This window comes from Pseudoliparis swirei, chromosome 20, assembly GCF_029220125.1.
Source record: "Pseudoliparis swirei isolate HS2019 ecotype Mariana Trench chromosome 20, NWPU_hadal_v1, whole genome shotgun sequence".
NCBI lineage: Eukaryota > Metazoa > Chordata > Actinopteri > Perciformes > Liparidae > Pseudoliparis > Pseudoliparis swirei.
The window spans coordinates 21,950,111-21,977,967 of NC_079407.1; the positions used below are offsets into that span (position 1 = coordinate 21,950,111).

Here is a 27,857-nt window from a genome sequence, read left to right on the forward strand (position 1 = left end):
AAAAAAAAAAAAAACAGACAAACTCTGAATGTACAGGAATGTGGACAAAACACTTTGAGGAGAAACAGTTTGGTTTGTTTTCTTTATTGACGTCAGCGGTGAGTTCACATCAACACGGAACCGTTCAACAGGAGAGCAGCAGCTGAGCTGCGGACGGTTGTTCACCCAATGCTCCACAAAAATAAATCAGGTCAGTCAGCCTGTTCCGTGATTAAATTAGCATGTGTGAATAATAAATATATACCATGTTTTCTGAACTTCATGGAGGGTTTAGAGTTTAGCTCACTAGGTCCTTAACAAGCCTTAATTAAGATGAACACACACACACACTCGGAAAAACTGTTTGGATTCTCCGAAGCACACATCGTGGATTAATCCGCCGTAAATAGTCCCAAGCAAATGCACTTGTTCCCCCCTCTCCCCATTATTTGATTCAAAACTCAACTTTAAGGATTTTCATCTCCGGGGGAACCAATGGCCAAGAGCCACAGACAGGAAGTCAGATGGTTTTGAGCAACAGACTAAAACCATGTTCATTTTTTACTTTCCTTTTTTTTTTTTTTTCTAAAATTTGTTGACGAGAAGGCAACACAACAGCGAGCAGCGGTCCGTGGGTTTGACTCCAGGCTGCTCATTCGTTTTCTCCCGGTTCCTCCCAGAACCCGAGCAGGATTACGGTCATGGAGGACGTTGGCTCGGGGGTGTGCTGGAATGCTGGGATAGGCTCCTCCCCCTCACTTGTAAATAAAAGCTTAGGCCGAAAGAGACTTTATCTTGGAGTCTCTTGCTCTCCACGTCGAGCTCAGCTGCTATTCCAGTCTTCATTGTGGCCGTCTGTGCCGCCGCCAGTCTTACTTATTATATACAATTATTGAATAAACTCTAAAGAACACTATATACTGTTTCTTTATTTCTTATAATCAATATTTTTTATTTTAACATAGTCTCCAGCAGCCCGTCGCACAAAGGAATAGAAAATAAAAATAAAATACACAATCTGAACGTGTGGTACGGGACAGAGCGCTGCTGATCTCAGGTCAGATCCTGTGAGCGGCGGGGCTAACCAGAGCCGGAGTGGCGATAGCAGCGCTGATCTCAGTTCAGCCTCCAAACCGCCAACAACAAGAGTTTATCCGGACCCGGATCCTCGGTTTTCTTCTTCCTTTTTAACCAATCAGCAGCTTGATACGCATCACTTGACACAAAGATGGCCAAAGGGAGGCGGCGGCCGACATAAGAGCGGGTCGTGCCTCTCTCATTGGTGCAGAGGACGGCCAATGTTCCAGCACTGCAGACCCGCCCACTGAGACGTGATTGGTTGACTACTCGGCGACAGTGCACAGGTCTCCCCTCCCCTCTCCCTTCCAAATGTATCCTCTAGCCCCTCCCCTCGACGCAGATGGCGAGCCGGGCTGCGATTTGGTGGAAGTGTGAGAGGGGGGCGGGGCTCACTGCTGTTTGGAGCGCCAGAAGCGCGAGGCGATGGAGCCGAGAGAGAGTCCCTGTTTCTTCTGCTGGGAGAGCTCGGCCAGACGCTGCTCCTCCTCCTGACAGACGGACAGAAAGAGAGCGGGACGGACGGTCAGACGGAATCAAACGACGTCCAGACAAACCAAACCCGGCGCATCGGATCCGCCTCCTACCAGAGCCAGCTGGGCCTGTCTGCGTTTGAAGGCCTCGATGGGGTCTTCCTCCAAGGCGTAGTTCTCCAACACTGAGCGCACGTCGTCCACTCCGCTCAGAGCAATAGCTGACAGGAGGAGGAGGAAGAGGAAGAGGAGGAAGAGGTCAAACAGCAGAATATTGTGTATTCTGTTCCCCACAAGGCAATTTGGATGGATCATTCCCAGAGAACTCAGCAGCCCCCGTTCAAACACGTCCTTCCCTCTTAAACGAGCCAGTAAGAGAAAAGAAATTCCACATTGTTGCAAATGCTGAGCAAACTATGTCTACAGGGCTGGATTGTTTTTCTTCTTAACTCCATTCATCTGATAACTTGAGTTACTTTGCAGATTACGATTTTGGAAATTCCTCGCATGAGCTTTCTGTCTGAGGCGAGACGAGAAGTCGCGTCTCGCCCTCACGTAAACACCATTTGCAGAATCTGTACGACACGTGTGGCGCCTTACTCTTGAGGAAGTTGGCGAGGTCATAGAGCGCCCGGTCCTCGGAGTTCCCGTCCCATTTCTTCAGCGCCATGCCGTTGAAGGGCTGCAGGCTGAACGCCTCCCTCTTGCAGTCCACCACGATCACCTTACTGGTGTCCCGGTTCAGACAGGACACGTCCTGGACAGACGAGACGACAAGTTCAGAAAACACACCGTTAACCCCCCCCCCCCCACATCAAGATACAGCAACGTTGGCTTGAATCGTTTAGTGAGAAAAGCACCATTAAAGAACACGACAGATTGTGTCTATGCAAATCTGCACAGCCCTGTGTGTGTGTGTGTGTGTGTGTGTGTGTGTGCGCGCAGGTATGTGGACAGTCAACTGGTGCAACACTGTCATCGTTTACAGTAACCAAGTAACCAGGAAGCATCACATTCTGTAGAAGAGCAGCTCTGAACAGAAGTGACGCAACACGCCAAAAGAAACACGCTTACGCTGAAGATGATACAAAAAAAAAATATCTATATGACAAAGAGATATGACTGTAAGCTCATATGACCATGTTTGGTGATTCAAAGGTTAGCGATGCTACGTACGTTAGTCAATGTTTATGGATGTGCATTTTCTGCCGTCTACGATTTATCACACACACACACACACACACACACACACACACACACACACACACACACACACACACACACACACACACACACACACACACACACACACACACACACACACACACACACACACACACACACACACACACACACACACACACACACACACACACACACACACACACACACACACACACACACACTGTTTTTGTGTTTCCTGTCACAGCTTAATAAACTAAACTAAACAGCCAACAAACAATAAGACGTCTGACACTGCGATCAAAACATAACCTTCCGCATTTTCAATGCGAAGGTAATAAAAGCAGAGGACACAGCTGGTTCTCTTTATGTTTTAAAACTGTCCGCTGGGAGCCAGACAGCGGAGGGAAACGCCGCCTCAGTGGAGGAGAAGTGTTCTGTCGGTTGCATTTGGATGGACTTTAAATCTCCTATTGGAGGGGAGGGGGGGGGGTCAAAGTCTTGAAAAAGACAAAACCCTGGGACTGACCACAATGTGTGTGTGCGTGTGTATACAGACAGTGTGTATGTGTGTGTGCTGTCGTGTTTCTGAGCACTGAGGCGCATTTGACACTTTCTGGATTATAGATCGTAGTCGGCAGAACATGCACGTCCATAAACATTGACTAACTCTCCCTCAGCATATGGGGCATTAATAACTCTCCATTAGCATCTGTTGCATTCAGTCTGTCTTGGAGTTATGGAGATGAGGTGATAAGTGTGTCCTCCTCCTGGGAAGTAGGTTAAGCAGATTCTTGCAGCCTCCAGACTGTTCGTCAATAAAAACCTGATGACAGTTGGAGGAAGATAGGGGGTTGGATAGGGAAGGAAAGGAAGGAAGGCAGGGGTGATGGAGGGTGAAAGGGAGATGAGATAAGAGGAAGAGGGGGAAAAAAGGGAGGAGGCAGAAAGGTTAATGAGGCGTGAGAGGGAGACAGAGGGGAGGAGGAGGAGGAGGAAGAGGTGAAGGCGGCCATGGAGGGAAGACAGGGGGGTTAATGCAGCATGTTGGTGTTTTATCATGTTTCATTACGACATGAAAACAGAACACTTTAAAAACAGGAATCTTTAGTCAGAAAACCAGGTTGTCAAGAAGTTCAGTAGGAAACCGTCCAGCTAGAAGGAGGTCAGAGCAGGTCGAGGGTCAGATATTAATGCTATAGCTAGATATGTTATCAAGAAAGAGGCGATGCACACACTTGAGCATTAAACTAGATGGTGATGTTAATATTGGAATCTCTTACCAGATATACAAAAATCAAGGCTTTCATGGGTTGGGAGTGGTTCAACATGCCATTTACCGCTTGAAATGAGGCAATGATGACCGGTTGGGACTAACTTACGTCATGACATTTATAGAAATATACATTTCCACACGCGCGTACCTTAACGTGATGGCCCTCCATGTAGTGTGTTGCATCTCTGAAGAGACGATACATCACGAAGCCCTGAGGGTCAATGCTGTCGATCAGAGGATACGCCGTCTGGAAAACACACAGTAAAACGTTGGTATTAATTCAATTGATCCAGCTAATCATTGACTGACGAATCAATACAAATATCTGCAGCCATTAACGACTCACTTAAAAATAATTTACTCAAGTTCGGACTGCACGAGAAGATTCGTGATTCGGTCTGTCTGTGTCCCTCAGACGACTGTAAACTAGTCACACACACAGTCACACTGCTATTCATTACCCATAATGCCATGTAAAACCTCAATGTGATATCTTTACTCGTTACTTTAGTTTTTAGAGGAGAATGACAACCGGTGAGCTTTAGGAGGTGCTGGTCGGTGGAGTTTATTAGGGCGGCAACAACCAACGATTAAAATCGCCGCAAATCGATTTTTAAAAGAGTTGCAACTAATTTCATTATCGATTATTGCGCCACTCAATAAGTCGCAGAGAGGAGATGTTTGAGTATCAAAAAAAAAAAAAAAAAAAAAGGCGGAGAGGAGCAACAAGAAGAAGAGCAGCGCGGAGGTCGAGGGAAGACCACGACGCTGCGTGTAAAAGCCAATCGGCGTTGAGACGCTCCGCCCGTCGCCACGTCGTCACGCCGCCGGTGAATCTAACCGGCTGCTGCTGCTCTAATGGCGTCGTCCAATTACGTCGTCGGTTAAAGTCACCGAGCTGTGTGAGCCTCCGGGGGATGTTATGAACCCGAACACGAGGGCGTCAGACGTTCCGCCGTTAGTGCCAGGTGAGCAGTCTCTCCCCGTTTCCCGTCTTTGTGCTAAGCTAACTGCTTCGGCGTCGTACCGAAGGCTCCGATTCACCCAGCGGCAAGACGGAAAGCACCTTTACAGCAGCTTTACCTCAATGTCCAGCGGCTCCTGTGAAAAGCATGACAGTGAAACCTCTTGTGGCTTATTTAGTGATAAACACTGGTAAAGTATACGTGTGTGTGTGTGTGTGTGTGTGCACGCCTTACCATGCCAGTCTCTGCAGTGAAGATGACGATCTCGTAGAGCGGTGCGAGCTGCTGGAACAGGTAGTCGATGCCCGGTCGTTTCTTAAAGCGCCAACCTGTCGCCAACTGGAAACAAAACAACAACAACAAAAATGTATCAAAGAAAATCAGTCCGAGGAAACACAGGAACAGTCTTTTCTTTCGGGATGCGTAAAACTCATTCTCCGTCACCTGAGGCATTGAGTATTAAATCACACACAAACTAAATCACAATATTGGGATGATTACCGAGACCAGATGTTTTCCAGCGAATCAGTCGTGACGGAGCGCTACACCGAGGACGTCAGAAACAAAGATACACGTGTCAAATAAAACAATAGCAACCTGGAGGGAAAAAGAGTGATGAAAGTGATCCATCAGTCCGGTTCAGCCGGTCGATGCCTGTGGTTTGACACTCGAGTGATCGGGCATGTTGAGGCAGAGGGACAGAGCTCTGATTGGCTGTGAACAATACCTCAAGAATCAGTGATTTCACCTCCAGCCATTCGGATCGGAACAGATTGAAGTTCTTTATTTTTATTTTTTTAAAGGTTTGAAATATGCCAAAACACAGCCCAGAGGTTTACAAAACTCCCAGAACAGATTTTATAAAGAATGAAAGGTGAGCACAGAAACAGTCAGTCACAGGGGCATACAGCGGGGCAGTCGTCCAGCGGGAGGTCGTAACCTTTGCCTGCAGCTCGAACGTCAACAACCTGAGGGCAGCCGGACCTGTGCGGGTGTGTGCGAGTAAACGGATAGTGAACAGATGACGCTCTTTACAGTGAAGAGTTTACTTTCGTTTCAGCCCTGAGGACTGGCTGATCATCTGTAAACTGTGATTAGAGCTATAAACCTGTAAAGAGGAAACAAGAGTGTTTGTGTGGTGAAATAGATCAAGACTAGAACGGGCAAATCGATCCCAAAATCTAATCAAATGGTCCCCGGATAATAACCAATCATCCCACCAAATTTCATGCGATTCGGTTTAATACTTTTTGAGTTATGCGAGTAACACGCATACAAATAAATAAACTAGAACGGGCACTCGGTAGAGCGCATACCTTCGCATATCACAAGATTGGGCATTGAATTATGAAAATGTTGGCATTAGTTGCATGCCAATCGGATAAAAATTGACCGTGCTGTGGTAAAAAGAAGATTTTGACCTTTTCATGAACTTGACCTTTGACTCGATCGATCCCAAAATCTAATCAAATGGTCCCCGGATAATAACCAATCATCCCACAAAATTTCATGCGATTCGGTTTAATACTTTTCTAGTTATGCGAGTAACACGCATACAAATAAATAAATAAATAAATGGCATTTTCAATGCGGAAGGTAATAATGATGATAATAATGATGGAGGAATGTGCATGTTTCTGCAACAGGAAGGAAAGTGAGTGAGTGGGGGGGCAAGCGAAGTGTGTACTTGAGTGTTTGTCTGTTTTAACAGGTGTCGAGTTACGGCTGCTGCACACCTGTCAGGTAGGTGGACAGTGTGTGTGTGTGTGTGTGTGTGTGTATGTCTCAGCAGATGACAAGACAGTTTTTTATAAACACTCTTGGGTGGTGAAGACGCAACGCTCCCTCTAGCGCCCTGTGGCTCCGGGTTCATGTCAAGCAAGCAGCAACAAATAAATTACAGTCCAGCAAGTGGGCCACTCAGGCTAAGTTAAGTGTAAAATCTTCCCATGATATTATCATGAACACGATACTCTTAACCCGATATAATTTTTAACCTTTTCAAAACAAGACACAGCTGGCCGTACTGTCAGAAATGTCCTCAAATGTGATGAGCCTGCTTACCTCCCCTGCCCTGACGGTCCGGTCAGCAGTGTGAACTGGGAGAGGGACTCCACCATGAACAGGGTAATCAATTATTTTTGCCACTATTTTAAGCTATCAGTTATCACATTTAATCTCCAGAAGTGGGCCAGACGTGTCTGACGTCGCATATCGAGAGGCTCTGGAAATGTTCTTCCAAAAGCCCCGAAGAATACACTGCAGCGACAAAACCGGCACACTGTGTGAAGTGTGTGTGTGTGTCAGTGAAACTTACACTTTCATGTGACGTGGAGACTTGAGCACCCCCAGGTCACACGCACACACAGCGTTTACGCTGAGGCAGGAGACGGATTTAAAGTAAGACGTACCGACCACTCCGGGTGCAGCAGGACGTCGGTGAGCTCCAGCACCAGCGTGTAGGGAGGCTGGTAGTACGGCTCCTTGAGCGGGTCGGGCAGCAGCTTCGGGCTCGTCGGCTCGATGATCATCTGAGTGTGATGAGAAAACAAACACACACACAATCAACAATGCTCAAAAATGTGTTATCGGCAGATTAGAGCAACGGCCTTCCGCTTTACTTCAATAATAAAAACTGTAGAATACAATATATTATTTAGATGTCTATTTGGTGGTTGAACTATTGTAAAATGTTCTTTTTGTTGTCTCCGTGACAAAAACTAAATGACATGTATTCGTAAAGCTCTCTCTCTCTCTCTCTCTCTCTCTCTCTCTCTCTCTCTCTCTCTCTCTCTCTCTCTCTCTCTCTCTCTCTCTCTCTCTCTCTCTCTCTCTCTCTCTCTCTCTCTCTCTCTCTCTCTCTCTCTCTCTCTCTCTCTCTCTCTCTCTCTCTCTCTCTCTCTCTCTCTCTCTCTCTCTCTCTCTCTCTCTCTCTCTCTCTCTCTCTCTCTCTCTCTCTGCGTCTCTCTCTCTCTCTCTGCGTCTCTGCGTCTCTGCGTCTCTGCGTCTCTGCGTCTCTGCGTCTCTGCGTCTCTGCGTCTCTGCGTCTCTGTGTGTGCGTCTCTGTGTGTGCGTCTCTGTGTGTGCGTCTCTGTGTGTGCGTCTGTGTGTGTGCGTCTGTGTGTGTGCGTGTGTGTGTGTGTGTGTGTGTGTGTGTTTGACTCACCTGTCTGTAGTCCTGGAAGTATTTGAAGGTTCTTTTCAACTGTTGGACGACGGGGGGATCTGGGAGAAAGAATGAAAACCACACAGGGGGACAGATCTGGTCAACAGAGGTCTGGACAGCGCTCTAGAATATACAGGGAACAATTAGATGTCCTTCATTCATTCACATACAAACAAGCAGTCGCTGTGTTCTTTCAGGTTCCATGAAAGAAAGACGATCACATGAATAGAACGTGGTTGGATCGCCTCAGCACAGCTGTAGTCTTAATGGGTTTCATAAACTACAACTCCCTCAGGAGACCAACAGCTGATAACATCGGGACCCCGATAAGCTACCAAGCCACGCGGAGGGTGACAATACTGAATATCAATGTTCATGAGACCGACAGCTGGTGCTTCGTGCTCAGTGCTGTTGCATTTGAAACATTTCCAGAACACGGTATTTCATGACTTCCTTGGCTATTAAAACCGTCTGGACCCAAAACAGCAGAGGTCACGACGGTGTTTAAGGCTGAAGTACTTTCAATTTCTGGTCAAGCATAATTTGATTTCTTACTCCAAAGATGTCGTGGAAAATCTCTGCATTGCTTACATTTTTAGCAGCACTTTGATAGTGACGCAGCTCGACGTACGACTAGAAACCGATTTCTTCACATTCTCGTCATAACTAGTGCTCAAAATAATCTCCCTAAAAAGATGGACAGTGGTCCATTTGATGGACGAGGCCGAGACGAGATCGGCTGAGGAGCGAGCCGAGTCCCGTTAACAACACCTCCAGCTGTCGATGCCCAATAATGATTCAGACTTGCTTTCCCATGGGGCTCATTACTGCAAATGGGACGATAACAGCAAGACATGCACGCGTACGTCACTCCAGCCCTCCGTCTCTCTTTAAACACACATGCTGAAGCTAACTCACTGGTCCCCGGAGACTCAATGCCCCAGAGTGCATAGCAGCGTACTGAAGCAGGAAGCAGGAGCCATCTGCCACGGGACCGCTGTGATGACGAGCCGACGCGTTCACACGTGTGGCTGTGTGTATACGTGTGCATTTGTGAATGTAGGTATGTGTGTGTGTGTGTGTGTGTGTGTGTGTCAGCAGATGGGGAAGGTAAATAAAGATCAGGGTAAAACTCAGAGGAGATGTAGAGAATATCTCATTAACGAGGGTCAAAGTGAGTTTGATTCAGTTTGACAGCAAACTCGAGCTTGGTTGGAAATGTAGAAATTAAAGTTTAAATATGAATACAGCGTTTTACAATTACCATGCAGCTCTCTGAGGGAGATACACTTTAAATATAACAATAAGTGAGAGAGAGAAGGTGAGTGGTAGAGTAAAAGTGCAGCATTAATGACATAAGTCCTAAGGAAGTAATAATAATGTTCAACGATACGTGATGCTGATGCTCTTCAAGGTAATGCGTCGCTATACTACATTTAAATGTTCACACACACACTCCTAAAAATGGCAAAGGCTTCGAAGGCGCCGCCGCTCCCTGGAGATCAAATGGAGGTCTGCCTTGTGAGGATGTGTGGAGGCCTTCTGTGATGCGTGCGTGTGTCCGGAGGCTGGCTTTTATCATGGTAATTGAAAGGGGAGGAGGGGGAAGAGGTGATGGGGGGAGCATGGAGGAGTGGAAGTGATGTCTCAGTGTGGCCGATGGGTGGATGAACAGGAAAAGGATGGCGGGAAAGAGGGGAGGAAGGTGGCAATGATTGACCGAGTTCTCAGAGTGAAACAGAGGCTCGTATTATGGGATGGTGATGTCAGACACAACGAGCGTCCTCCTGTCAAACACTGGCAAACATTTCCACCTGAACATTGCGGTTCTTGTACATAGAGCTGAACAAGTTAAGTAATTAGACCATTTGGAGGATTTTGCATATTTGCTTATTTGTTTTTTGTGTGTAGCTGGAGTATGTCCCCTTGATGGTCCGAGCTTTTCTCTAGATGTCTTTGAGCCTGAGAGGAAACACGATTTCATCATCTTTTATGGTTGAAATGTGAAAACAGATGTTCTGACAACTTATGATATCACATGACTGTAATTTCCAAAGCATGAGAACATGTTTGAAAGACAATAACGAAGTCCGGGTTCACGGTGGCCGTGTCACTGTCCCTTTAGTGACCAACGTGGCGCCCCCTGTGGACTCTCACAGGACTCAAACTCCAGCAGAATGTTGGTAGCGCATTAAACAACCTCCATCCTCTATTCTTGGCTTCAAACTTGAGAATGTCCGCTTCCCGAGCTGCAGCGTCTGGATGTTAAACGAGTGGTGTTCCTGATGATTCCACGGGCGTCTTGAGGAGAGATGCCGACATCTCATTTGTCCTCGTCGTCTCTTGCTTGCCTTCTGTTGTCTTTTCATAGTTAGCGTTGGCCTGGGTGGACAAATCTTGGCCCAAAACAACCTCCCTCGCGGCCTTAATCGCACCTCTCTGGGCGACACTCATCCTGCCTGGTGGGATCATGAAGACGGAGCTCCTATGTATGTCAGTTTTGGGGAAGATTGAGACCGACTGAATGGTGTCCCATTTTACCACGCGTTTAAATCAAAATATTTATTTACAGCTTCCTGTGACCTTTAGTCCTCCAGAATCAAAGAGCGACAGCTTTCACGGCTGCAATTTCTAAAGTGACAGTCAGCAATCGCACGAATAGGAAACGCTTCGGGAGAGAGAGGAAGCCCCGTGGGCCAAAAGGAGTTTTAATAGGCAACGTACATTTCTTGGGGGAACAAATAAAATTGCGAAATGAAGGTCACAGGAAGGAAGTGGCAACACCAATTTAAAAGCTTCCCAAAATAAACTAAGATCCTTTAAAGTTGTTGTTTAGTTGTTGTTTGGAAGGAGTGCCACATAATTTGAAAGTGAAGAAATCAGATATGCTTTAAAAAAGACATGGATATAAACAAGTTGACAAAAAACAGTTAAGGAGGGAGGGAGGAAATAATGAAGGAGGGAAGGGTTGAGCAAAAATAACAGAGAAAAGAAGAATACAAAAGGGAGGAGAGAGAAAAGAAAGGATAGGAAGGAAGGGGACGAGCAGAAGGAGGATGTGAGGGTAAAGGGAAGGAGATGAAAATGGATTAAAAGAGACAAAAATGACAGGAGTAAGTGCTAAAGGGAGAGAATGAGCAACAAGGAGAGACAGATTAAGAAGGAGTTAGAGTCCAGAAGGGACGATACAAAAGTGTGAGAGCAAATGAGGAAGAAGAGAAAGGGATGAGGGAGAAATGGAGAAGAGGGGAAAACACAAGGAGAAAGAAAAAAATAGAGGGAAAGAAGAAATGAAGAGGTAAAGATAGAGGTGTGGAGAGACGGGTGGAAGGGCCTCTGTCCCAAACAAAAGCCGTGGTCAGGCTCAGCATCTGCTTCAGAACCCCCCCCCCCCCCAAACGGCAGCGTGGCCCGGCCTCTTTAGTGCGTGTGTGTGTGTGTGTGTGTGTGTGTGAGAGATATAAGGCCTCTAGGGAAGGAGAAGCGTGTGTTCATGTGTTCAGCAGTGGCGGCGAGCAGGTTTCAAGTTCCACATTGATATTATGATGAACCCGAACACGAGCAGAGACGCTCACTGTTCCTCAAGAGGCCCGCCACTTAAACAGGGAGGTGCCCTCGTGGACGCCTGAACAAGCTGCACTTCCTGTTATCATTCCTCCTGTTCATATAAAAATGTATTCAATGAAACGCTGCTTTTCTTCATTAAATAATAATGAATAATGAAACATAAATAAATAAAGTCAACCTGATCTTTCACGTCGAAACGGGCAAACAAACACGTTCTTCGTGGGAGTCGATGCGGGAACACGACGACCGCAAAGCGCTCGCCCGTGGAAGCGGAGGAGGAAGGAGCGGACCTGGTGTGAGCCGAAGGAAGTAATGACCTCCGCCGTCTCGGACCTCGGAGCCTCCACGCCGTTGCGGAACATTTTAATGTGTCCGCGTGCTCAGTGTGTACGCATCAGAAAACACGCGGAGCAGATCATGGTCGGCCCGCGAGGATCAAGGGTCGGGACGCATGTCATCCAGGGGGAGTGCTTTGTGTGTGTAGATGGGGGGGGGGGGGGGTATATTTCCTGGTTGCTATGGTATCCGACGCTCCTTTGCATCACGCACGCGGCATGCCGCCACTTGGCACGCAAACAGAGTCTGTCGTCAAACACGTCCCATTAGACCCATTCATCCATCAATCCCTCCATCATCCACCCCTCTGCCCACCGTCTGCTGCTCCCAGAGGAGCTGAGGAGGAGGAGGAGGAGATGATTGCAGAGGATACTGGTAGTAGAGAAAGGGGGGTGGACGGGATGGAGGAGAAGAGAGTACACAGGTGGAGATGAAAAGGAGAAGAGGATCGAGAGGGATAGAGGAGGAGAAATTGGGGCGATGAAGGAGCAGAGCGAATTAATCTGTGCTCCCTGAGGGACCGTGAATTTTTACCCGAGTCCCTAAACTCATCAGGGAATATTTGGCCCTGGTCCCCGAGGCCCAAATGGACTAAGCCCCGCCCAGTGGCCGCCATGACGGCTGGTTTCCTGCAGCCAGTGTAGCGTCACAATCAAAGCACAGCCTTCTCTCTCCTCTGTGCTGGAAATTGAAATCGTGGATTTACAGAATCGCTAATTTGAAAGAGCCATCTGCAAATGTCTCGTTTAGTCGAAAAACCAAATATATGAAGTTCGTTGCCACAAAAGACAAAAAGAAATGCGGCAAACCTGAAAGAGGCTGAAACCAAGAAACTCTCGGCACTCTTTACCAATCAACAACGTGGCCGGCCAGTTCACTGTTCTTCGATCAACACGACTTATTGTTTGAGTCGATGTGCGAGTCCGTCCCTCAAAACTGAAGATGTAAATCTTTACAAACACAAATACATAGTTTCAGTAATTTCCTAAAACAACTGGTCACTCAAGAATCAAACAGCCAGGAGGAGATGGTGGTTGTGGACGACCGACAGCGGGGGTTACTCCACATTTGGTGCTCCAGTGAGTATTTGGGGCAGCATGGCGGTGGATGTGGGACTCAGAATAAACTACAGTGTGGGAGGAAACTTTTGTTTGTATATTGGGGGGGAGGGGGGGCAGTCCAACCCACATCCCTCCTTCTGTTTAATCAACCAGGCCATTCCTCCTTCTGTGCATCCATTTGTCTACACATCTTTCCATCCTCCCGTTGTCTGCCTGCCTGCCTGTCTCGACGTTATCGAACCTCCGGCTGCAAACGGCAAATTAGCTTTATGAACCGAGGACCTCGAGGGAGCCAGAAACAAAGACGGAGCTAGAAACAGAAGAACAAACAGATAGAGACAGACCGGAAGATGAAAAGATGGGGAGAGAGAGAGACTAATAAAGTTACAGACACAGTGGGAGGGACGGATGAATGGAGGACAAAGTGGACCTCTGGGAGTGTTTTATGATGGGTGGAGGGATGGATTCAGAAGAGGGATACGTGTGAGACACAGACTGGACCTCTGGGAGAGAGCGCTATTGATGAGGTGATTATTAGTAGGGCGGGCGATCAGAACTCGTTTAGACTGGGATGAATTGCAGCGGATCGATCAGACTCGGTTCGTCCGTCGCGTCAGAATTCATCAGGGTCACAAGAAGTTGTGTTCATGATGATCCTTGTTCGTCAAAAAAAAAGAAAAAAGAAACCCCACCTGATTAATGGTTGCCGATGTTGGACATTACAAACATTTCTTTGGAGAGCCGTGTCAAAGAAAGTGCCGTCTATTCAGTCGGCCCTTTCCAGCCTTCGTCCTGAGCTCAGACGTCTTTGAGGCTACTTTCCTTCCCCTGATCGCTTATGAATATGTTTTGTCACAATTGTTGTCAACAAAATTATCTGCCGGTCAATAAAGTATTTTTAAATCTTTTTGGGACTCATAATAATTGATCTATTCTGCCATTCTAAGTTTTAAGTGGCCTCTGACCTCTGTAGTCACTCTGCCGCCAAGTCTCCTCTGGATAAATAACCACAATGTAAATATGCATGTGTGTGTTTTGGGTTTTCGGGCAGTTTGGGGGGGGGGGGGGGATGAATAATGGGAGAGGGGCATAAGGCTAGTTGGCACACACCACAAACACTATTTAGCATGTTTCATTTTGCGACATCAAATTAATGTTCTGGAAATTTACTCCAACCGCTACCAGTCGAATCCTAACCTTCACAATACCACCAACTATAAACCTAACACCAAGTCTTCAACCCTTTGATTTGCATTATAGGGATGAGCATTGTGCCCCCCTGTAGGGAAGAGTCCACACAGTCTGACACACCAGTACTGACAGACCACATGTTACAGACTGAAGCCATATAACAAACTAAAAGAAATGGTCAAATCAGACATAAACCAGCCAATAGGAACGATGGGATCACAACATCAAAAAAGGGTTCATAAAGTCTTCTTACCTCTGTCAAACTCATCTGGAATCTGTCAGGGAGGCAGAAAGGTGAGAACAGTTAGTCAAGTGAACGTGTGTGTGTGTGTTTACAGTAAACATGTTGGCATCACATCAGGATCATTCAGCATGTGTGTGTGATGGGCGACACGGCGACACGCTCACAGTTTACACAACCAACAAGTGAAAAGGATCGGAAAAACATAAGTTCTCGAGTCTGGAAAGAACAATTAGAGAAGGAGGAATATGATCAGCAGCAACAGCAGGAGGAGCAAAGCAGCAGAGGAGGAGGAGGAGGAGAAGTAGGGGGAAATGAGACTGAGAACGAGAAGTACTGTATAAAGTATGGAGGACGAAGCTGAGGGGGAAGCGAGGGTGGGGGAGACAGGGAGAAAATGAAGATAAGAGAAGCAGCTGATGTGGGGCAGTGAGAAGGAAAAGAAGGAGGACAGCGCTCACATCCAGGGTTTATGGCCCCCCCTGGTGGCCAGGCCATGATACAGACGTGTATTCATATACGTACACACTCCTACATACGGTGTAGATGTTTTGAAGTGGGCTTGAAGGAGGTACTCTTACATAATCGGTGGAATACCTGCAGTGGGTGGAGCTCCGGAGAAACGGACAGGAATACCGTGCAGCTACCGGGGTTTTTGCTAAAGTGAAGACTGCCATCTACTGGAGGTTTGGAGAAGTACCTCATACAAATAATAAAGCCCTGGCACTGGGACTCGTGCGCTTTAAAGAACGGAACGGGGTGAAGCGCCCGCGAGAGCGCCGCTTGAACACCCTCTCGCGACGACGGCCAGGGCGGCGAGCAGACGTCTTGAGGCGGGACTCGAGGGAGCCGGCTGCCAACATGCGGCGGTGACCTGATGTCAGGGCAAAGGGTGAAGCTGCCATGTGGACCGAGGTGTGAAGCACACTGTTAAGACCTCATCGACACCTCGGTGCGAACTCGGTGCTGTAGCGGCCCGGGAGAGCAGGAGAGGGGGGGGGGGGGGGTTATACACAGGACAATACCCCCAAAACTACCAACAGTATCAATGGTTGAATGGATATGGAGACACAAGTGTACATCAGAGTTCTTACACATTTTCACCAATGGATTTCCATGACTTTAAACCAAATTTCCATGACCAAACTGAAATCTCGGTATAAATATGAACAATTTAGATCATTTTGCATGTTGAGAGCGGACGCCGGCTTATATTTTGAGCGTCTTTCTTTAAAAAAACATATTCATTATTTTTAAACTCCGCGTGAATGAACATGTGATAACAAATTTCCATGACTTTTCCGAAACTTTTATGATTTTTCCATGACTTTTCCAGGCCTGGAAATGACCATTTTAAAATGCCATGACTTTTCCAGGTTTTCCATGACCGTACAAACCCTGATACATTTTCTTATGTCTGTATCCACCAACTCTACAGGCCACCAGTCTGTCCTCGGTTTCCGTCCGATGGTAAAACTGGCAGTCGCCCTGAAAACCGTCTCATGACGCCACCCGAAGGAATCACAGAGTACAGGCACTGAGCCTGAGGGGAGGAAACACCCACAGAACTGGTTGGTTTTATGAATATACATCGGAGCTTGGCAGCGCGGCGATGCGACGCGCCACGCGGAGCAAACGTACCGACTCACATCCCAAACAAAGGCCCAGATAATAAAGGACCCAAGAGCCCAACAGCGGTGTGAACAGAGAGGAGAATGGAGCTGGAAGTCAATGCACACGTTTGGAACTACATACAAGTGCCATTAATATCTCTATAGTGTATTATGCTATTTTGTACAATGTTTCCAATCAATAATCAGAACTGATTTGCAGCAATATAATTGTTGTTATTTTTAGCGATGAAGCACGAGGATTTGACTTAAGTTTGAAAGGAAGAAAACCCGATCTGCTGATTCTGTCTGTTAATAGTTTTTAATGTAATTTCCCAGAAGATCTACGAGGCAGATACATCAGTAATCACCCTCATTCCTACGCAAGAACAGCAAGCTTTGGGAAAGCACAGTATTAGGTTGTAGAGATGTGATGAGGCTGCACTTCGATTGGCTCCCTCAAGATGCGAGGCGAGAGGAGAGGGGCGTGTCCCGCTTCCCCATCTGAACACAATAAGACGTAAAGCTCATGAGAAAGGTGTTCTATTGAAGAGCCTCCCCATAGTGTCCCTTCGGACAGCTGGGACACGTGCACATATTGCCTTGGCTTTGAAGTGATCCAGTCTGCCTGTTGGTTAAACAGGATACAGCCAGAAGGGTTTATAACGTGTGACGCGGAGAGTTGAAGATCGTCACAATACGACATGGAGGAGAGGACGGGTCCTGGTTCCCACGTCCGCACACAACGCCGATGAGAACACAAACGCTCGACAGGAACGCCATCCTGGCCTGAACGGACTTACGGGGATGCAGTGACCTCCACGTCGGTCGAGCCGAAGTGTGCGATGACTTTCATGACCGATTCATCTCAGGCAGATTTTTTTATTAACCGATTGGTCTGAAGAAAAGGTCCGGAAATTCCTCATTCTGTCCGTCTAGTGGCGAGGAAGTGACAAAGCCTGATGTAATAATAATTAATTAGTTATCAAAGTTTATTTGCTGTCAATTGACGTGGAATAATTTCAACAAATTCATTCTTTGACCCAAAACTGGGATTATAAAAACGCAATTTAACATTACCACTGTGATGATAATCATTCCATAGTACTCAAAACTCAATTGTTACCTTTCGATTGCTCTGTTCAAACTCGACGGTGTTTTCTTTTCACCAAAGACAACGCCGTGTAACAAAGCCCTAAATCATAAAAACACAACAGAGTTGTATTTTTTATTTGCCCACGGTCCTCCAAATAATATGTGAAAGGAGCTTCCGTTAGAATTTATAATCAAAGTGACGCTTAAAATATTGATCTTTCATCAAAATCATTTCGTTTAATTTTAAATGTTCACAAAAAAGAAATTGTTTGCAGCCAAATTATAATATTTATTATTATTAACACTTGGAAAAACGTCTATTGATTCCATTGTTCTTTCTACATGACATGCAGATCATTAGCGCCGCAGCCAAAACCATCTCAAGATGAAATGGATGAAGCCGCTCTCCTTTAAGAGGTTTGTTTTTTCTCTTTGAAGTCCCACACCGCCGCGGCACACGCCAGCGACGCCACGTGTCCCATGTCGCCGACACGAGAGAGACCCCGCGGGTCGGATGAGGTGAGAGAAGTGTGCACAGGGCGGCTGGCGTGTGCCGTCTGAGCTGGACGCTCCCGACAGGATGTCCCGGTGAGATAAGTGTGCTCTTTGATCCTCCCCGGCTGTAAGGAAGCGGACCGAGCGGAGACAAAGGACTGTCCATCTTTCCCACGGCCACACCTCGCCACGTATCACCGCCAGGTTCACGCAGACCCGGACGGAAAACAACGGCCAGGTTGTTTTGGCGACTTTGTTTTTAGTGCCCATCCACGCAACTTTCGTCAAATGTCAAAACCCGGTTCTTTGAGACATCTGCAGCCAAACAAGAGGGCCGAGGTTCTCATTCCCTGGCGTCTCGATGCATGTTTTAACCTGGATAAGGAAACTCCTCTTGGTGGAGTATTTAATGTCCATGCAATGTAAAATAATGACCATAGAGTTTAATGCTTCCGCACTTTTGCTGCAGGGGGTTCGACGGCTTCAAAGCCTCGATGACAACGAGCGCTCAGCAGGAGGCCATCCTGTTGCGTTCTGGCTCTTTGGGAACAACACAAGGATCCTAATGTGGGAGAAGTGTGCCCTTTGAAGTGGCCCGTCTTCCCAGGCCAACACCTCCAACAGCAGGTCCCGTCTGAGGGCTGGGAGCTGGAAACCTGAGATCCCAAGTCTTACCTTTTCCTGTTACTTTAATAAAAGTAATTGACTTAATTTAATTAAGTCATGGAACAAGAATTCAGGTTTTGATCTCCTTTGGGGGTTTCTTGGCTCCGTATTATGCTATTTTTCAGAGTGAGTTCAGAGGATGCGGATGTATCCGGTGATCTCACTGTTGAATGATTTCCGGTACGCATCTGCTTATGAGAGCTGAGCCAACTTCCCATCTATGAAATGATCACTCAGTTGATTGTGCGGTAACACTTTGATCTGCATTTCTATCCTGCACCTGAAGTAGCACTGGTATTGGCACTTGAAGACTGGAAGTAATGGCCAGCGGGTGTGTGTGGATTGGGATAACTGGGCTCTTTGATGATCCTGACCTTCCCAAACTCACAGCACAGACCAACACGACGTCTCAGGTAGCCGTCGAGTGTACTAGTGGGCTTCGCGTCACAGTAGAACAATGACCCGGCGGTGAGATAAGTGTGCTCTCGGCTTTCCCACACCGACGGCTCACTCCACCGCCCGCCCATATTCACGCCTCTGGTCGGACGAGACACACCTCACAGCCACCTGCGAAGTGTGTCTCCTGCCTGTGAGGTGGGCAAACACACCGCCACACATCTAAAGAGGAGGAAGCAATGGAGATGAGAGGAAAAGGACGGCTGAAATTCACACCGGCGTGCCGAAAGTGTGCCGGCGAGACCCGGGGACGCATGTGAATGCCCCTTTTGAGCCTAGACAGATGGGTGAATGTGTCTTTGAACTCCCCATTAGCTTAAAACACAGACAGGCACTGCCGCTGACATCTGCAGAATCACACTGGGAGGAAGTGTGTGTGTGCGTGTGTGTGTGTGCGTGTGTGTCAGTCAAAACTCACCACATTTCCTTGTTCGTCCACTGAATTGGTGCCTAAAAAAGAAGAAAAAACAGTTTATCATCTCTGGATTTTGCTTCAACAGCACTGTGAGCCTTTTCAAAACAGACCTTCAGGGTTTTCTGCAAAAGTTCAAACGTTAACATTTATCTGTAGAATGACTATTAGAGTCATAGCCTTGAGGGGGATACTTATATTTTTGTTTAATAGCAGAGATCTTTTCTGATACCAATCAACGTTTCTCCACAAACTGTCATCAACAACTTCATTATTTGATCTTATAGCTACAGGTTAAATATAGGGCTGCAACAACGAATCGATAAAATTCGATTATTATTAAAATAGTTGGCAACGAATTTCATTATCGATTCGTTGTGTCGCGCGATTATTACGGCGCTCAATAAGTCACGGAGTATAAACAAAGTTGAGTTGAGCGCAGAGCGGCGCAGGAGAAACCAGAGTGGAGGGAGAGGAGAGAACGCTGCGTTGTGAGAGCCAATCAGCGCTGAGCTGCTCCTCTGTTGATGAATCTAATTGGCTGCTGCTGCTGCTCACGTGGCGCTGGATGCGGAAATCATTCACGGAGCTAAGTGCGCCTCCGGGTGACGTTATGAACCCAGACACCAGGGCGCTACATGTCACGACGTCTGTGGCATTTCCACAAGAGTATAACGTAGAGAACATGGTTATTTATTCCGTGGCGGATAGCGGAAAATATGTTTCCATGGAGAAAGGCAACAGAGATAAGCCACGATACGCTGTGAGCGCTGCGCTGCGCGTGCAGACAACATTTAACGGAGCGGAGCATTGCGTGCGCTCTGATCGCTCTTTTAATAAGTATCGATACTAAAAATATGCTGAATCACATCGTTTTTTACGGGTACTTTGTTAGTATCGATACACCGTGCAGCGTGACAGCAGCAGATGTAGCGGACTAACATTCAAGCTAACCTAACTTCCCAAACGCTGTGGACATCTGAACGCTGATTGGCCGAGACGCGACACGTCCCATCAAAGATGTTTTATTGCGAAGAGCACCACATCACATTTTTTCCGCGTCTCACTGCAATCTCAACGGCAGCGGGCCAGGTGAAAAAAATAATAAATCGTAATGCGTCTCTGATATTGTTCAGGGGGCCACATGGGGACCACTGCTCAGGAGAGGAGAGCTGTCAGTCTGTTTGTGACGGGTTCATCACCATGGTGACCAGTGAACAGGGTTCATCACCATGGTGACCAGTGGGTCTCCAGGACCTTTCCATGACTTTAAACCAAATTTCCATGATTAAACATTTTGTGAAAACTCTGTCTATACGTGACAAAGTGAGAAGATGTAGTATTTAAACTAACAATGAGAATTCCAAAGCATACCGTATATATACCGTGTAAATTAAAATTGGAATAAAACAAATTTGCATTACTTTTCCAAATATTTTGGGATTTTATTTTTTTCAATTACTTTTCTAGGCCTGCGAAGAGCCATTTAAAAATTCCATGACTTTTCCAGGTTTTCCATGACCGTACGGACCCTGTTTTTAAATAAAGGGTTGAAAATTAAAGTTTTTGTTTTTTTATCCGATTAATCGATAGAATAATCAACCGATTATCAAAATAATCGTTAGTTGCAGCCCTAGTTAAATATACATTTGGCCAATTTCTTCAGGCAAAATTCAGAGAAAAGTATCACAAGAACTGGAACTCCGGTTTTCTGGTCCCAAAACTTCTCAAACAATACCTTGTAAAAGACAACGGTGAGATGATGAATCAAGCAGTTGGCAAACAGAAAACTAATCAATTCAAACATCAGAAGAATCTATTCAAGCAAACAAGTCAACTATTTCTTCTTTGGACTGTTTCTCAGACAAAACATGACAATTGAAGAATTGACATGACTTCTGATGACAATTTTTTACTTTGAAGAATATTACAATCAGAAAGTGTCGTGGAAAAAAAGTGGTCGAAATATTAATTGATAATTAATTAATCCCCAGTTTGAAAAACCAATGAAGACAATAACAATACGCAGTGACAAGAGAACATATATTTCTTTGTGCAGGTTTAATTCTTTTTCTGCAGTTTTGTGGATACCTGCTTAAAAAAAAAAAAAAAAGTCAGAGAGGAGAGCTGGAACCTCGGTAAATATGATCTGCATGTCACTCAAACCTTGTGACGACAAGTATTTCATAAAACTATCTGCAGGGAGCCCCACAGAGAGGCAGACGAGCACATGTCCCGGTTACGTTCAGGTCAGAATCCACATGGTGTTTAATAAAAAGGAGCATATTCAGATTCAGTATTCCACAGGTGCATAAACCGATATATACCGATGAGATGAGGGATGAAAGTGACCGTTTAAAAGACAGCTCCAAGCTTCCAAAGTCATTTCTAAAATTACAAATGTCGTTTCTTCCCCGTCATGCCATCGCCCACTTCTCTCCAGAAGGCTGGAAATCATGACGGTGCAAAAAACGCTGCCTCACTTTAAATAAAGCCTCCTTAGAAACGGCAAATAGAGCAACAGCCGGGAAAACCTGACGTGGCTTTGTCGCAGGATTTAAAAAAAAAGACAACTTCAGGTTCACTGGAAAGACTAAAAAGAATAGAAGGAGGAACCCTGCAGATGAATCTGTTGGCCCCCTCACTCACTCACTGCCTGTCTGGCTTGTCAGCGCTCTGGTGAGGTGGATTGTCCACGGCTGACCAACAGTCCCTGAGCTCCTCATCGAAGCTCATCACTTACTATTGTTTTGTCAAATATAAATCCTGAAAGCCGTCTTTGCTTCAAAGTCAAACTCCAAAAATGGGAGCGACTGGCTGCATGGGAGATTCTCATCTGAATGTTCTTCTCTTTCAGGACAGCATCGACCACTTCTGAGGGCTTTAACCTTCTCTGTGTGGGTTTTCTGCCTGATGAACTGATAAATTAACACTCTTTATTGTTCTCCGCCTGACTCTTCTCTGACTGACAGCAGGTAGCTCCACCCCTCTGTGGGCTGTCCCTCTAAACAGGAAGCTGAGGGCGATAAACCAAACATGCCCAGTGTTTACAACATCTTTGGTCCTGTCACTGATGGGGGGTGAGGGGGGGTGGAGGGGGGTGTTGGAGGAGGGCTTCTGACCAACCGAGCTCAGCCAAAATACCAGAGTTCTTTCTCTGGCAAGTAGAGCAGCAATTACTGATTATTTGGATTTTTCTAAATTAAATAATCAATCAAGAGCCCATGCTGACATCATTACATGTCTCAGGCATGAAAACGGGTCAGGGGTGAAAAAGGTGAGAAGGATATTACCCCTCTAGGGGGGTCCGGGGTCATGCTCCCTCGTAACAACAATTTAAATATTCCATATTTTTAAGCATCAATCTGATGCATTTTGAGATGCTTTATTTGCCAACCTGGGGAGAGCTGGAGAAACTTAACTTCAGCCATGAGTCAAACATTATTATAGCCTCCTTACTCAGTACATACCTGCAAACTCATGAGGGGTGAAAAAGGTGACATGGGGACGTGATGGTGACTTTTTTTGTCACCACACCACATCCACATTATATGAACCAAGGTCATTTGATTGTTCTGACCACTAATCTACATAAAAATAATCATTTGAAGAACAATAGGTCCTCCATTCTGACAAAGTCAGTGATCGGGCCCTTTAATAATAGAAATAAATATAAATTGTCATTATATATAATATGGTCATTCATAAACCAACTTCCTTTTTTTGGGGCCTGAACAAGTCTTCAAGTCTTGCCATCATACATTGATTATACACTATGAAGCCTGTTATCTGTATTTGACCAGATGATACAGAGTTCCTTCAGTATGAGCAGCTGTAGAGTTACATAACTTTACAGACTGTCTGCATTTGTCGACAAAGAATTTAAACATTTCACTTTTATAGATTATCAAGTATTTGTGCTGAATAACTTTCTGTTCATCGTCTAGTTATAACAGTGTATTAGGGTCATTGTAAATACAAATTAAATATGGGGGGGGGGGGGGGGGTTCTAATCTGATAGAGAATCATTAATAATCTCTGGGATTATAAATTGATGAATTTTTAAATGATTTAATTAATTTCAGCACTTTAGCCTCTGGACATAATCAGGAGGCCTAAGATTAGTGAGCCTGAATATTTTGTAATTCCTGACCCTTTCTGCCGATGCTCTAAAGCAGGGGTCTCAGACTCGCGGCCCAATTGCGGCCCGCGGAACGATATTTTGTGGCCCCCTGCCTGAAATCAAAGCTTGGTGTTAGTGCGGCCCGCGCGTTTTTTTCTCACATGCATCTGGGCGTTTTCTATTTTTTTTAACACTTGTCGGCTACCATAGCTCAGGCTCGTGACAACGCGAATTAGCAATTGGTCACTTGTAACATATTTCGGGACTGTCACCGAGTGGAGGGAAAATATATCCTGTCACCCAGTGCTATACGGTTTTTTTCACTCAGCCCCAGTCATGTCTTTTTCTAAACCTGCTGTGAAGAGAAAAGTTGGCGATGAGCACAGACAATTTCAGGAGAAGTGGGAGACGGAATATTTTTTTGTTGAGCACAGGGGCATCCCAACGTGTCTAATATGCACGGATAAAGTTGCGGTGCACAAGGAGTATAATATCAGACGGCATTACTCAACTAAACATGCTGAGGAGTATGCAAAATACCTGGGAGATGAGCGAGAGGACCGGGTCGCCAGACTTAAAACATGTCTACTGAGGCAACAAGATTTTTTTCAAGAAAGCAAGCAAAGAGAGTGATGCGGCTGTCAAAGCTAGTTACGTGGTGAGTGAGATGATCGCTAAGGCAGGAAAGCCATTCAAAGACGGCGAGTTCATCAAACAGTGCATGTTACAGGCTGCAAGTATAGTCTGCCCGGAAAAAAAGGGACAGTTTAGTAATATTAGCATTTCAGCCAACACAGTGGCAGAGCGCATTTCTGACATGTCAGGAAACATTTACGATCAACTGCGTGAGAAAGCTAAACATTTCCATTCATTCTCACTCGCTCTTGAGAGCACAGACGTCACTGACACTGCGCAGCTCGCAATATATGTCCGTGGTGTTGATGATAATTTTGAAGTGACGGAGGAGTTGCTCACAATGATTCCAATGCATGGCCAGACCACCGGTCAGGAAATATTCCGCCAGCTGTGTGATTCCATTGTGGATGCCGGCTTACTATGGAAGCGTTTTGCTGGAATAACAACTGACGGAGCGCCATCAATGACAGGGAGGAAAAATGGACTGGTGGCACTTGTTAAAAAAACTGGAAGAGGAGGGTGTGGAAGAGGCCATTACTCTGCACTGCATTATCCACCAGCAGGCCCTTTGCAGCAAATGCCTGAAGTTTGACAATGTGATGTTTGACGTTGTGAAATTCATCAACCATATCAGATCCAGGGGTTTAAAGCACCGGCAGTTTTGCGCTTTTTTGGAGGAAATAGATTCAGCATATGAGGACGTGCTCTACTTCACCGAGGTACGTTGGCTTAGTAGGGGGAAGGTATTGAAGAGGTTTTTTGAGTTGAGAGCAGAAGTGAAAGCCTTCATGGAGAAGGATGGGATGACTGTTCCTGTACTAAGTGATCCCAAATGGCTGGTTGACATCACACAGGAGCTGAATGTACTTAATAAGAAGTTACAAGGCCAGGGCCAGCTTGTAAGTGCTGCATATGACAATGTCAGAGCATTCTCCACAAAAATTGTATTATGGAAAGCCCAGCTTTCCCAGACAAACCTCTGCCATTTCCCAGCATGCAAGGCACTCATGGATTCAGGCACAACATTCAGTGGTGAGAAGTATGCTGATACCATTGGAAAGCTACAGGATGAATTTGACAACAGGTTTGCAGACTTCAAGACACACAGAGCCACTTTTCACATTTTTGCTGACCCCTTCTCTTCGATGTGGAAGATGCCCCGCTGTGCTTCAGATGGAGCTAATTGACCTGCAGTGCAATTCTGAACTCAAAGCCAAGTTCAGAGAGGTGAGTGGAAAAACAGACAAGCTTGGACAATTTTTGAGAGAATTGCCCCCCACCTTCCCTGAGCTTTCCAGGATGTTTAAGCGGATCATGTGCCTTTTTGGCAGCACCTATCTGTGTGAAAAGCTCTTCTCCACAATGAACTTTAATAAGTCAAAGTTCAGGTCCAAACTTAAAGATGACCATCTTAAAGCCATACTGAGGGTCTCAGTTGCTTCCTCCCTCAAGCCAAATGTGGATCAGCTGTGTGAGAGGAAGCGCTGCCAAGTCTCTGGCAGCAAGGAGTAGGAGGAAGTAAGTTAAGCTTATGTTCTGAAGAACCGTTCATGTTCTGCACGTTCTGACTTATTAGTAAAGATTGAGAAGATTGGATCAGTTGTCAGTTTTTTTTTTAATACTTGAAACCCTTTTTTTATGGAATACTTGATGCGGCCCAGCTTCACCCAGAGTCTACCTCCAGCGGCCCCCAGGTAAGTTGAGTTTGAGACCCCTGCTCTAAAGTTTCAGCACTCACCAAATAAGTAGACCATGCCGACCACTCCGCCGACACCCATGAGCCCCGCGAGCCGGAGCACCATCTTCTTCGCGTAAGCCATGTTCTCCTTCTGCTTCTTGTCTTCTGTGCGCTCTCCCTCCTTCTCACCCTCCTCTCCCTCAGGAGGAGGCTGGCCCTGGTAAAAATAATAACTATCATAATTAACCATCATGGATGGGGGTGATACCTGGAACGTGGTCATGCTTACTGTTGTACACCCACTGCAACTGCTATTGTTATTACCATCAGTCACATATACATTAATAATCCAGCTAATACTGCATTTATTATTAAACTATATTATCGACTGCTCTGTTTATTATTAGTAGCAATATATTTGTGTTATTCTGCTATTATTTGTGCTTCTATTGTTACCCTCAAATGTATCATTCATGAAGTGATTATGTTGTTAGACTATCAAATAGTTTATTCTGTACACATAACATCTGTTGCACTTCTTTTTAAATTTGTGATATTGGGCAATACAATTAAATGGATTTGAAGGTTCATGTGAGGAAACATCGGTCTCGACTAGAACACGCTGTCCTTACCTTGTGCAACAAAATCCAAATAAACTAATACAACAATATTATAAACTTGCAAAATTGATATTTTGTATTAAAAAATTAATAAATCGGGCACCAGCAATGTGGTAAAAAAAAAGGTCTTTAAAATTGGAAGAAATTACAATTCAAGCGCAAAATCAACAACTTGGTCAAAACTTAAACAGGAATTTAAATTCCAGAATATAAAGTATATAGCAGAACTGAATATAATAAATCAGCCCTATTAACACTAAGACTCGATCAAGTTAATATCAGCCCAATCCCCAATATCGGTGCATTTCGAAACAAACCCTTTTTAAAATGTAATTAACATTTAGGGTGTGAATAATGTTGTTTAAATCTTTTAAAATACCAAATAATGGGGGGGGGGGGGGGAGAAAAACACCATGTAGCAGCTGATTCTAAACTTTTAAAAAGTCAGCACTGTTGTCGGTTTAGCGAACCGCGATTCCCGAGTTATAACAACATGTCAGCAACACATGGTGTTGCGTGTGTGCTGCAGATTTTGGAGTTCCCGAAAGGTTTAAGTGAACGCGGGGAGGTGAGGACATCTGTTCTGACCTTCAAACCAAACGAACCTTGGCTTGTCAACTCAGTCGTGTATCAAACAGCTGCAGATAAAAAGCACGTCGCTTCGTCAAAGACGATTAGCTAGTTGGTGAGGAGCTGATAAAAGCAGGACTCTTAAACACTAGTGAGCCAGAGAGAGGAGTTACAGGTTAGACCGATGCTAACCGCCATAGCTCACCAGAGCATGAGCGAACATCTGATGCAATTCATTATTTTATTGGGGAAACCTAGCGACTGGCCTCAGACGGAAAGCCGGTAAACTGACGCGTGTCTCCCGGGCGTTACAGTCGTTAACCCGGCCAATTAACACACATAAAAACGCATGCTAACACGAGCTAGCTAACCTGTTAGCTTCCATAATCTCAGGTCCATTCATTCGGCTAACACGCAGAGTGGAGCTGAAATGTCATATCTGCGTCGTTGACATTCATTCTGACATATGACACGCAGTACATAATCAACACGGTATGCTGCTCTCCGTTTGACAGCCACACGTGTAGGTATAAATCAGCCTTTTAGCTTAAACCTGAGGCTGGAAATGTCAGAAGAGTGGCTTCGATATGAGCTACTTGGCCAACTCGGCTGGGCGGGGTTTTTAGGTCCAACAGTTGCAGTGCACTCCCTCCGCCAACCTCGCCGACACGTTAGTTAAATCGAGCGCACGTAAGCAGGCTAGCAGTCCCACCTGACTCTGCTGCTGCTGCTGGAGCCTCTGCTGGAGGATAGCCTGAGCCAGGCCGCCCGTCGCACTGCCCGTCCCTTCCGGCGGCTTGTCAGTGGTGAGAGTCCGGACTTTGTCCATCCCAGCCAGGGAAGAGACATCCACCGCCCCGCTCCTGAGCCTCAGGAGGCCCCGGGCCGCTCGCACACACATGGGGAACACAGGCGTAGCCGACATGTTGGATTGTAGGGCTGACTGCCCGGCGAATGTAACGTGAGAAGGACAAAAGTATCT

The 27,857-nt window shown here is 46.0% G+C and overlaps 1 protein-coding gene across 1 annotated transcript; it reads right to left on the reverse strand.

Moving 5' to 3' along the window:
• Positions 1–68: 68 nt before the first annotated feature.
• Positions 69–27,802, reverse strand: timm50 (translocase of inner mitochondrial membrane 50 homolog (S. cerevisiae)). The gene is made up of 11 exons (XM_056441087.1): positions 27,588–27,802; positions 25,746–25,902; positions 19,255–19,286; positions 14,527–14,548; positions 8,119–8,177; positions 7,364–7,483; positions 5,187–5,291; positions 4,136–4,234; positions 2,130–2,286; positions 1,644–1,750; positions 69–1,547 (listed from the first exon to the last, which is right to left on the reverse strand). Exons 1-11 carry the CDS (start codon positions 27,798–27,800, stop codon positions 1,449–1,451), a joined length of 1,170 nt encoding a protein of 389 aa, XP_056297062.1. The 5' UTR covers positions 27,801–27,802; the 3' UTR covers positions 69–1,448.
• Between the last annotated feature and the right edge of the window lie 55 nt (positions 27,803–27,857).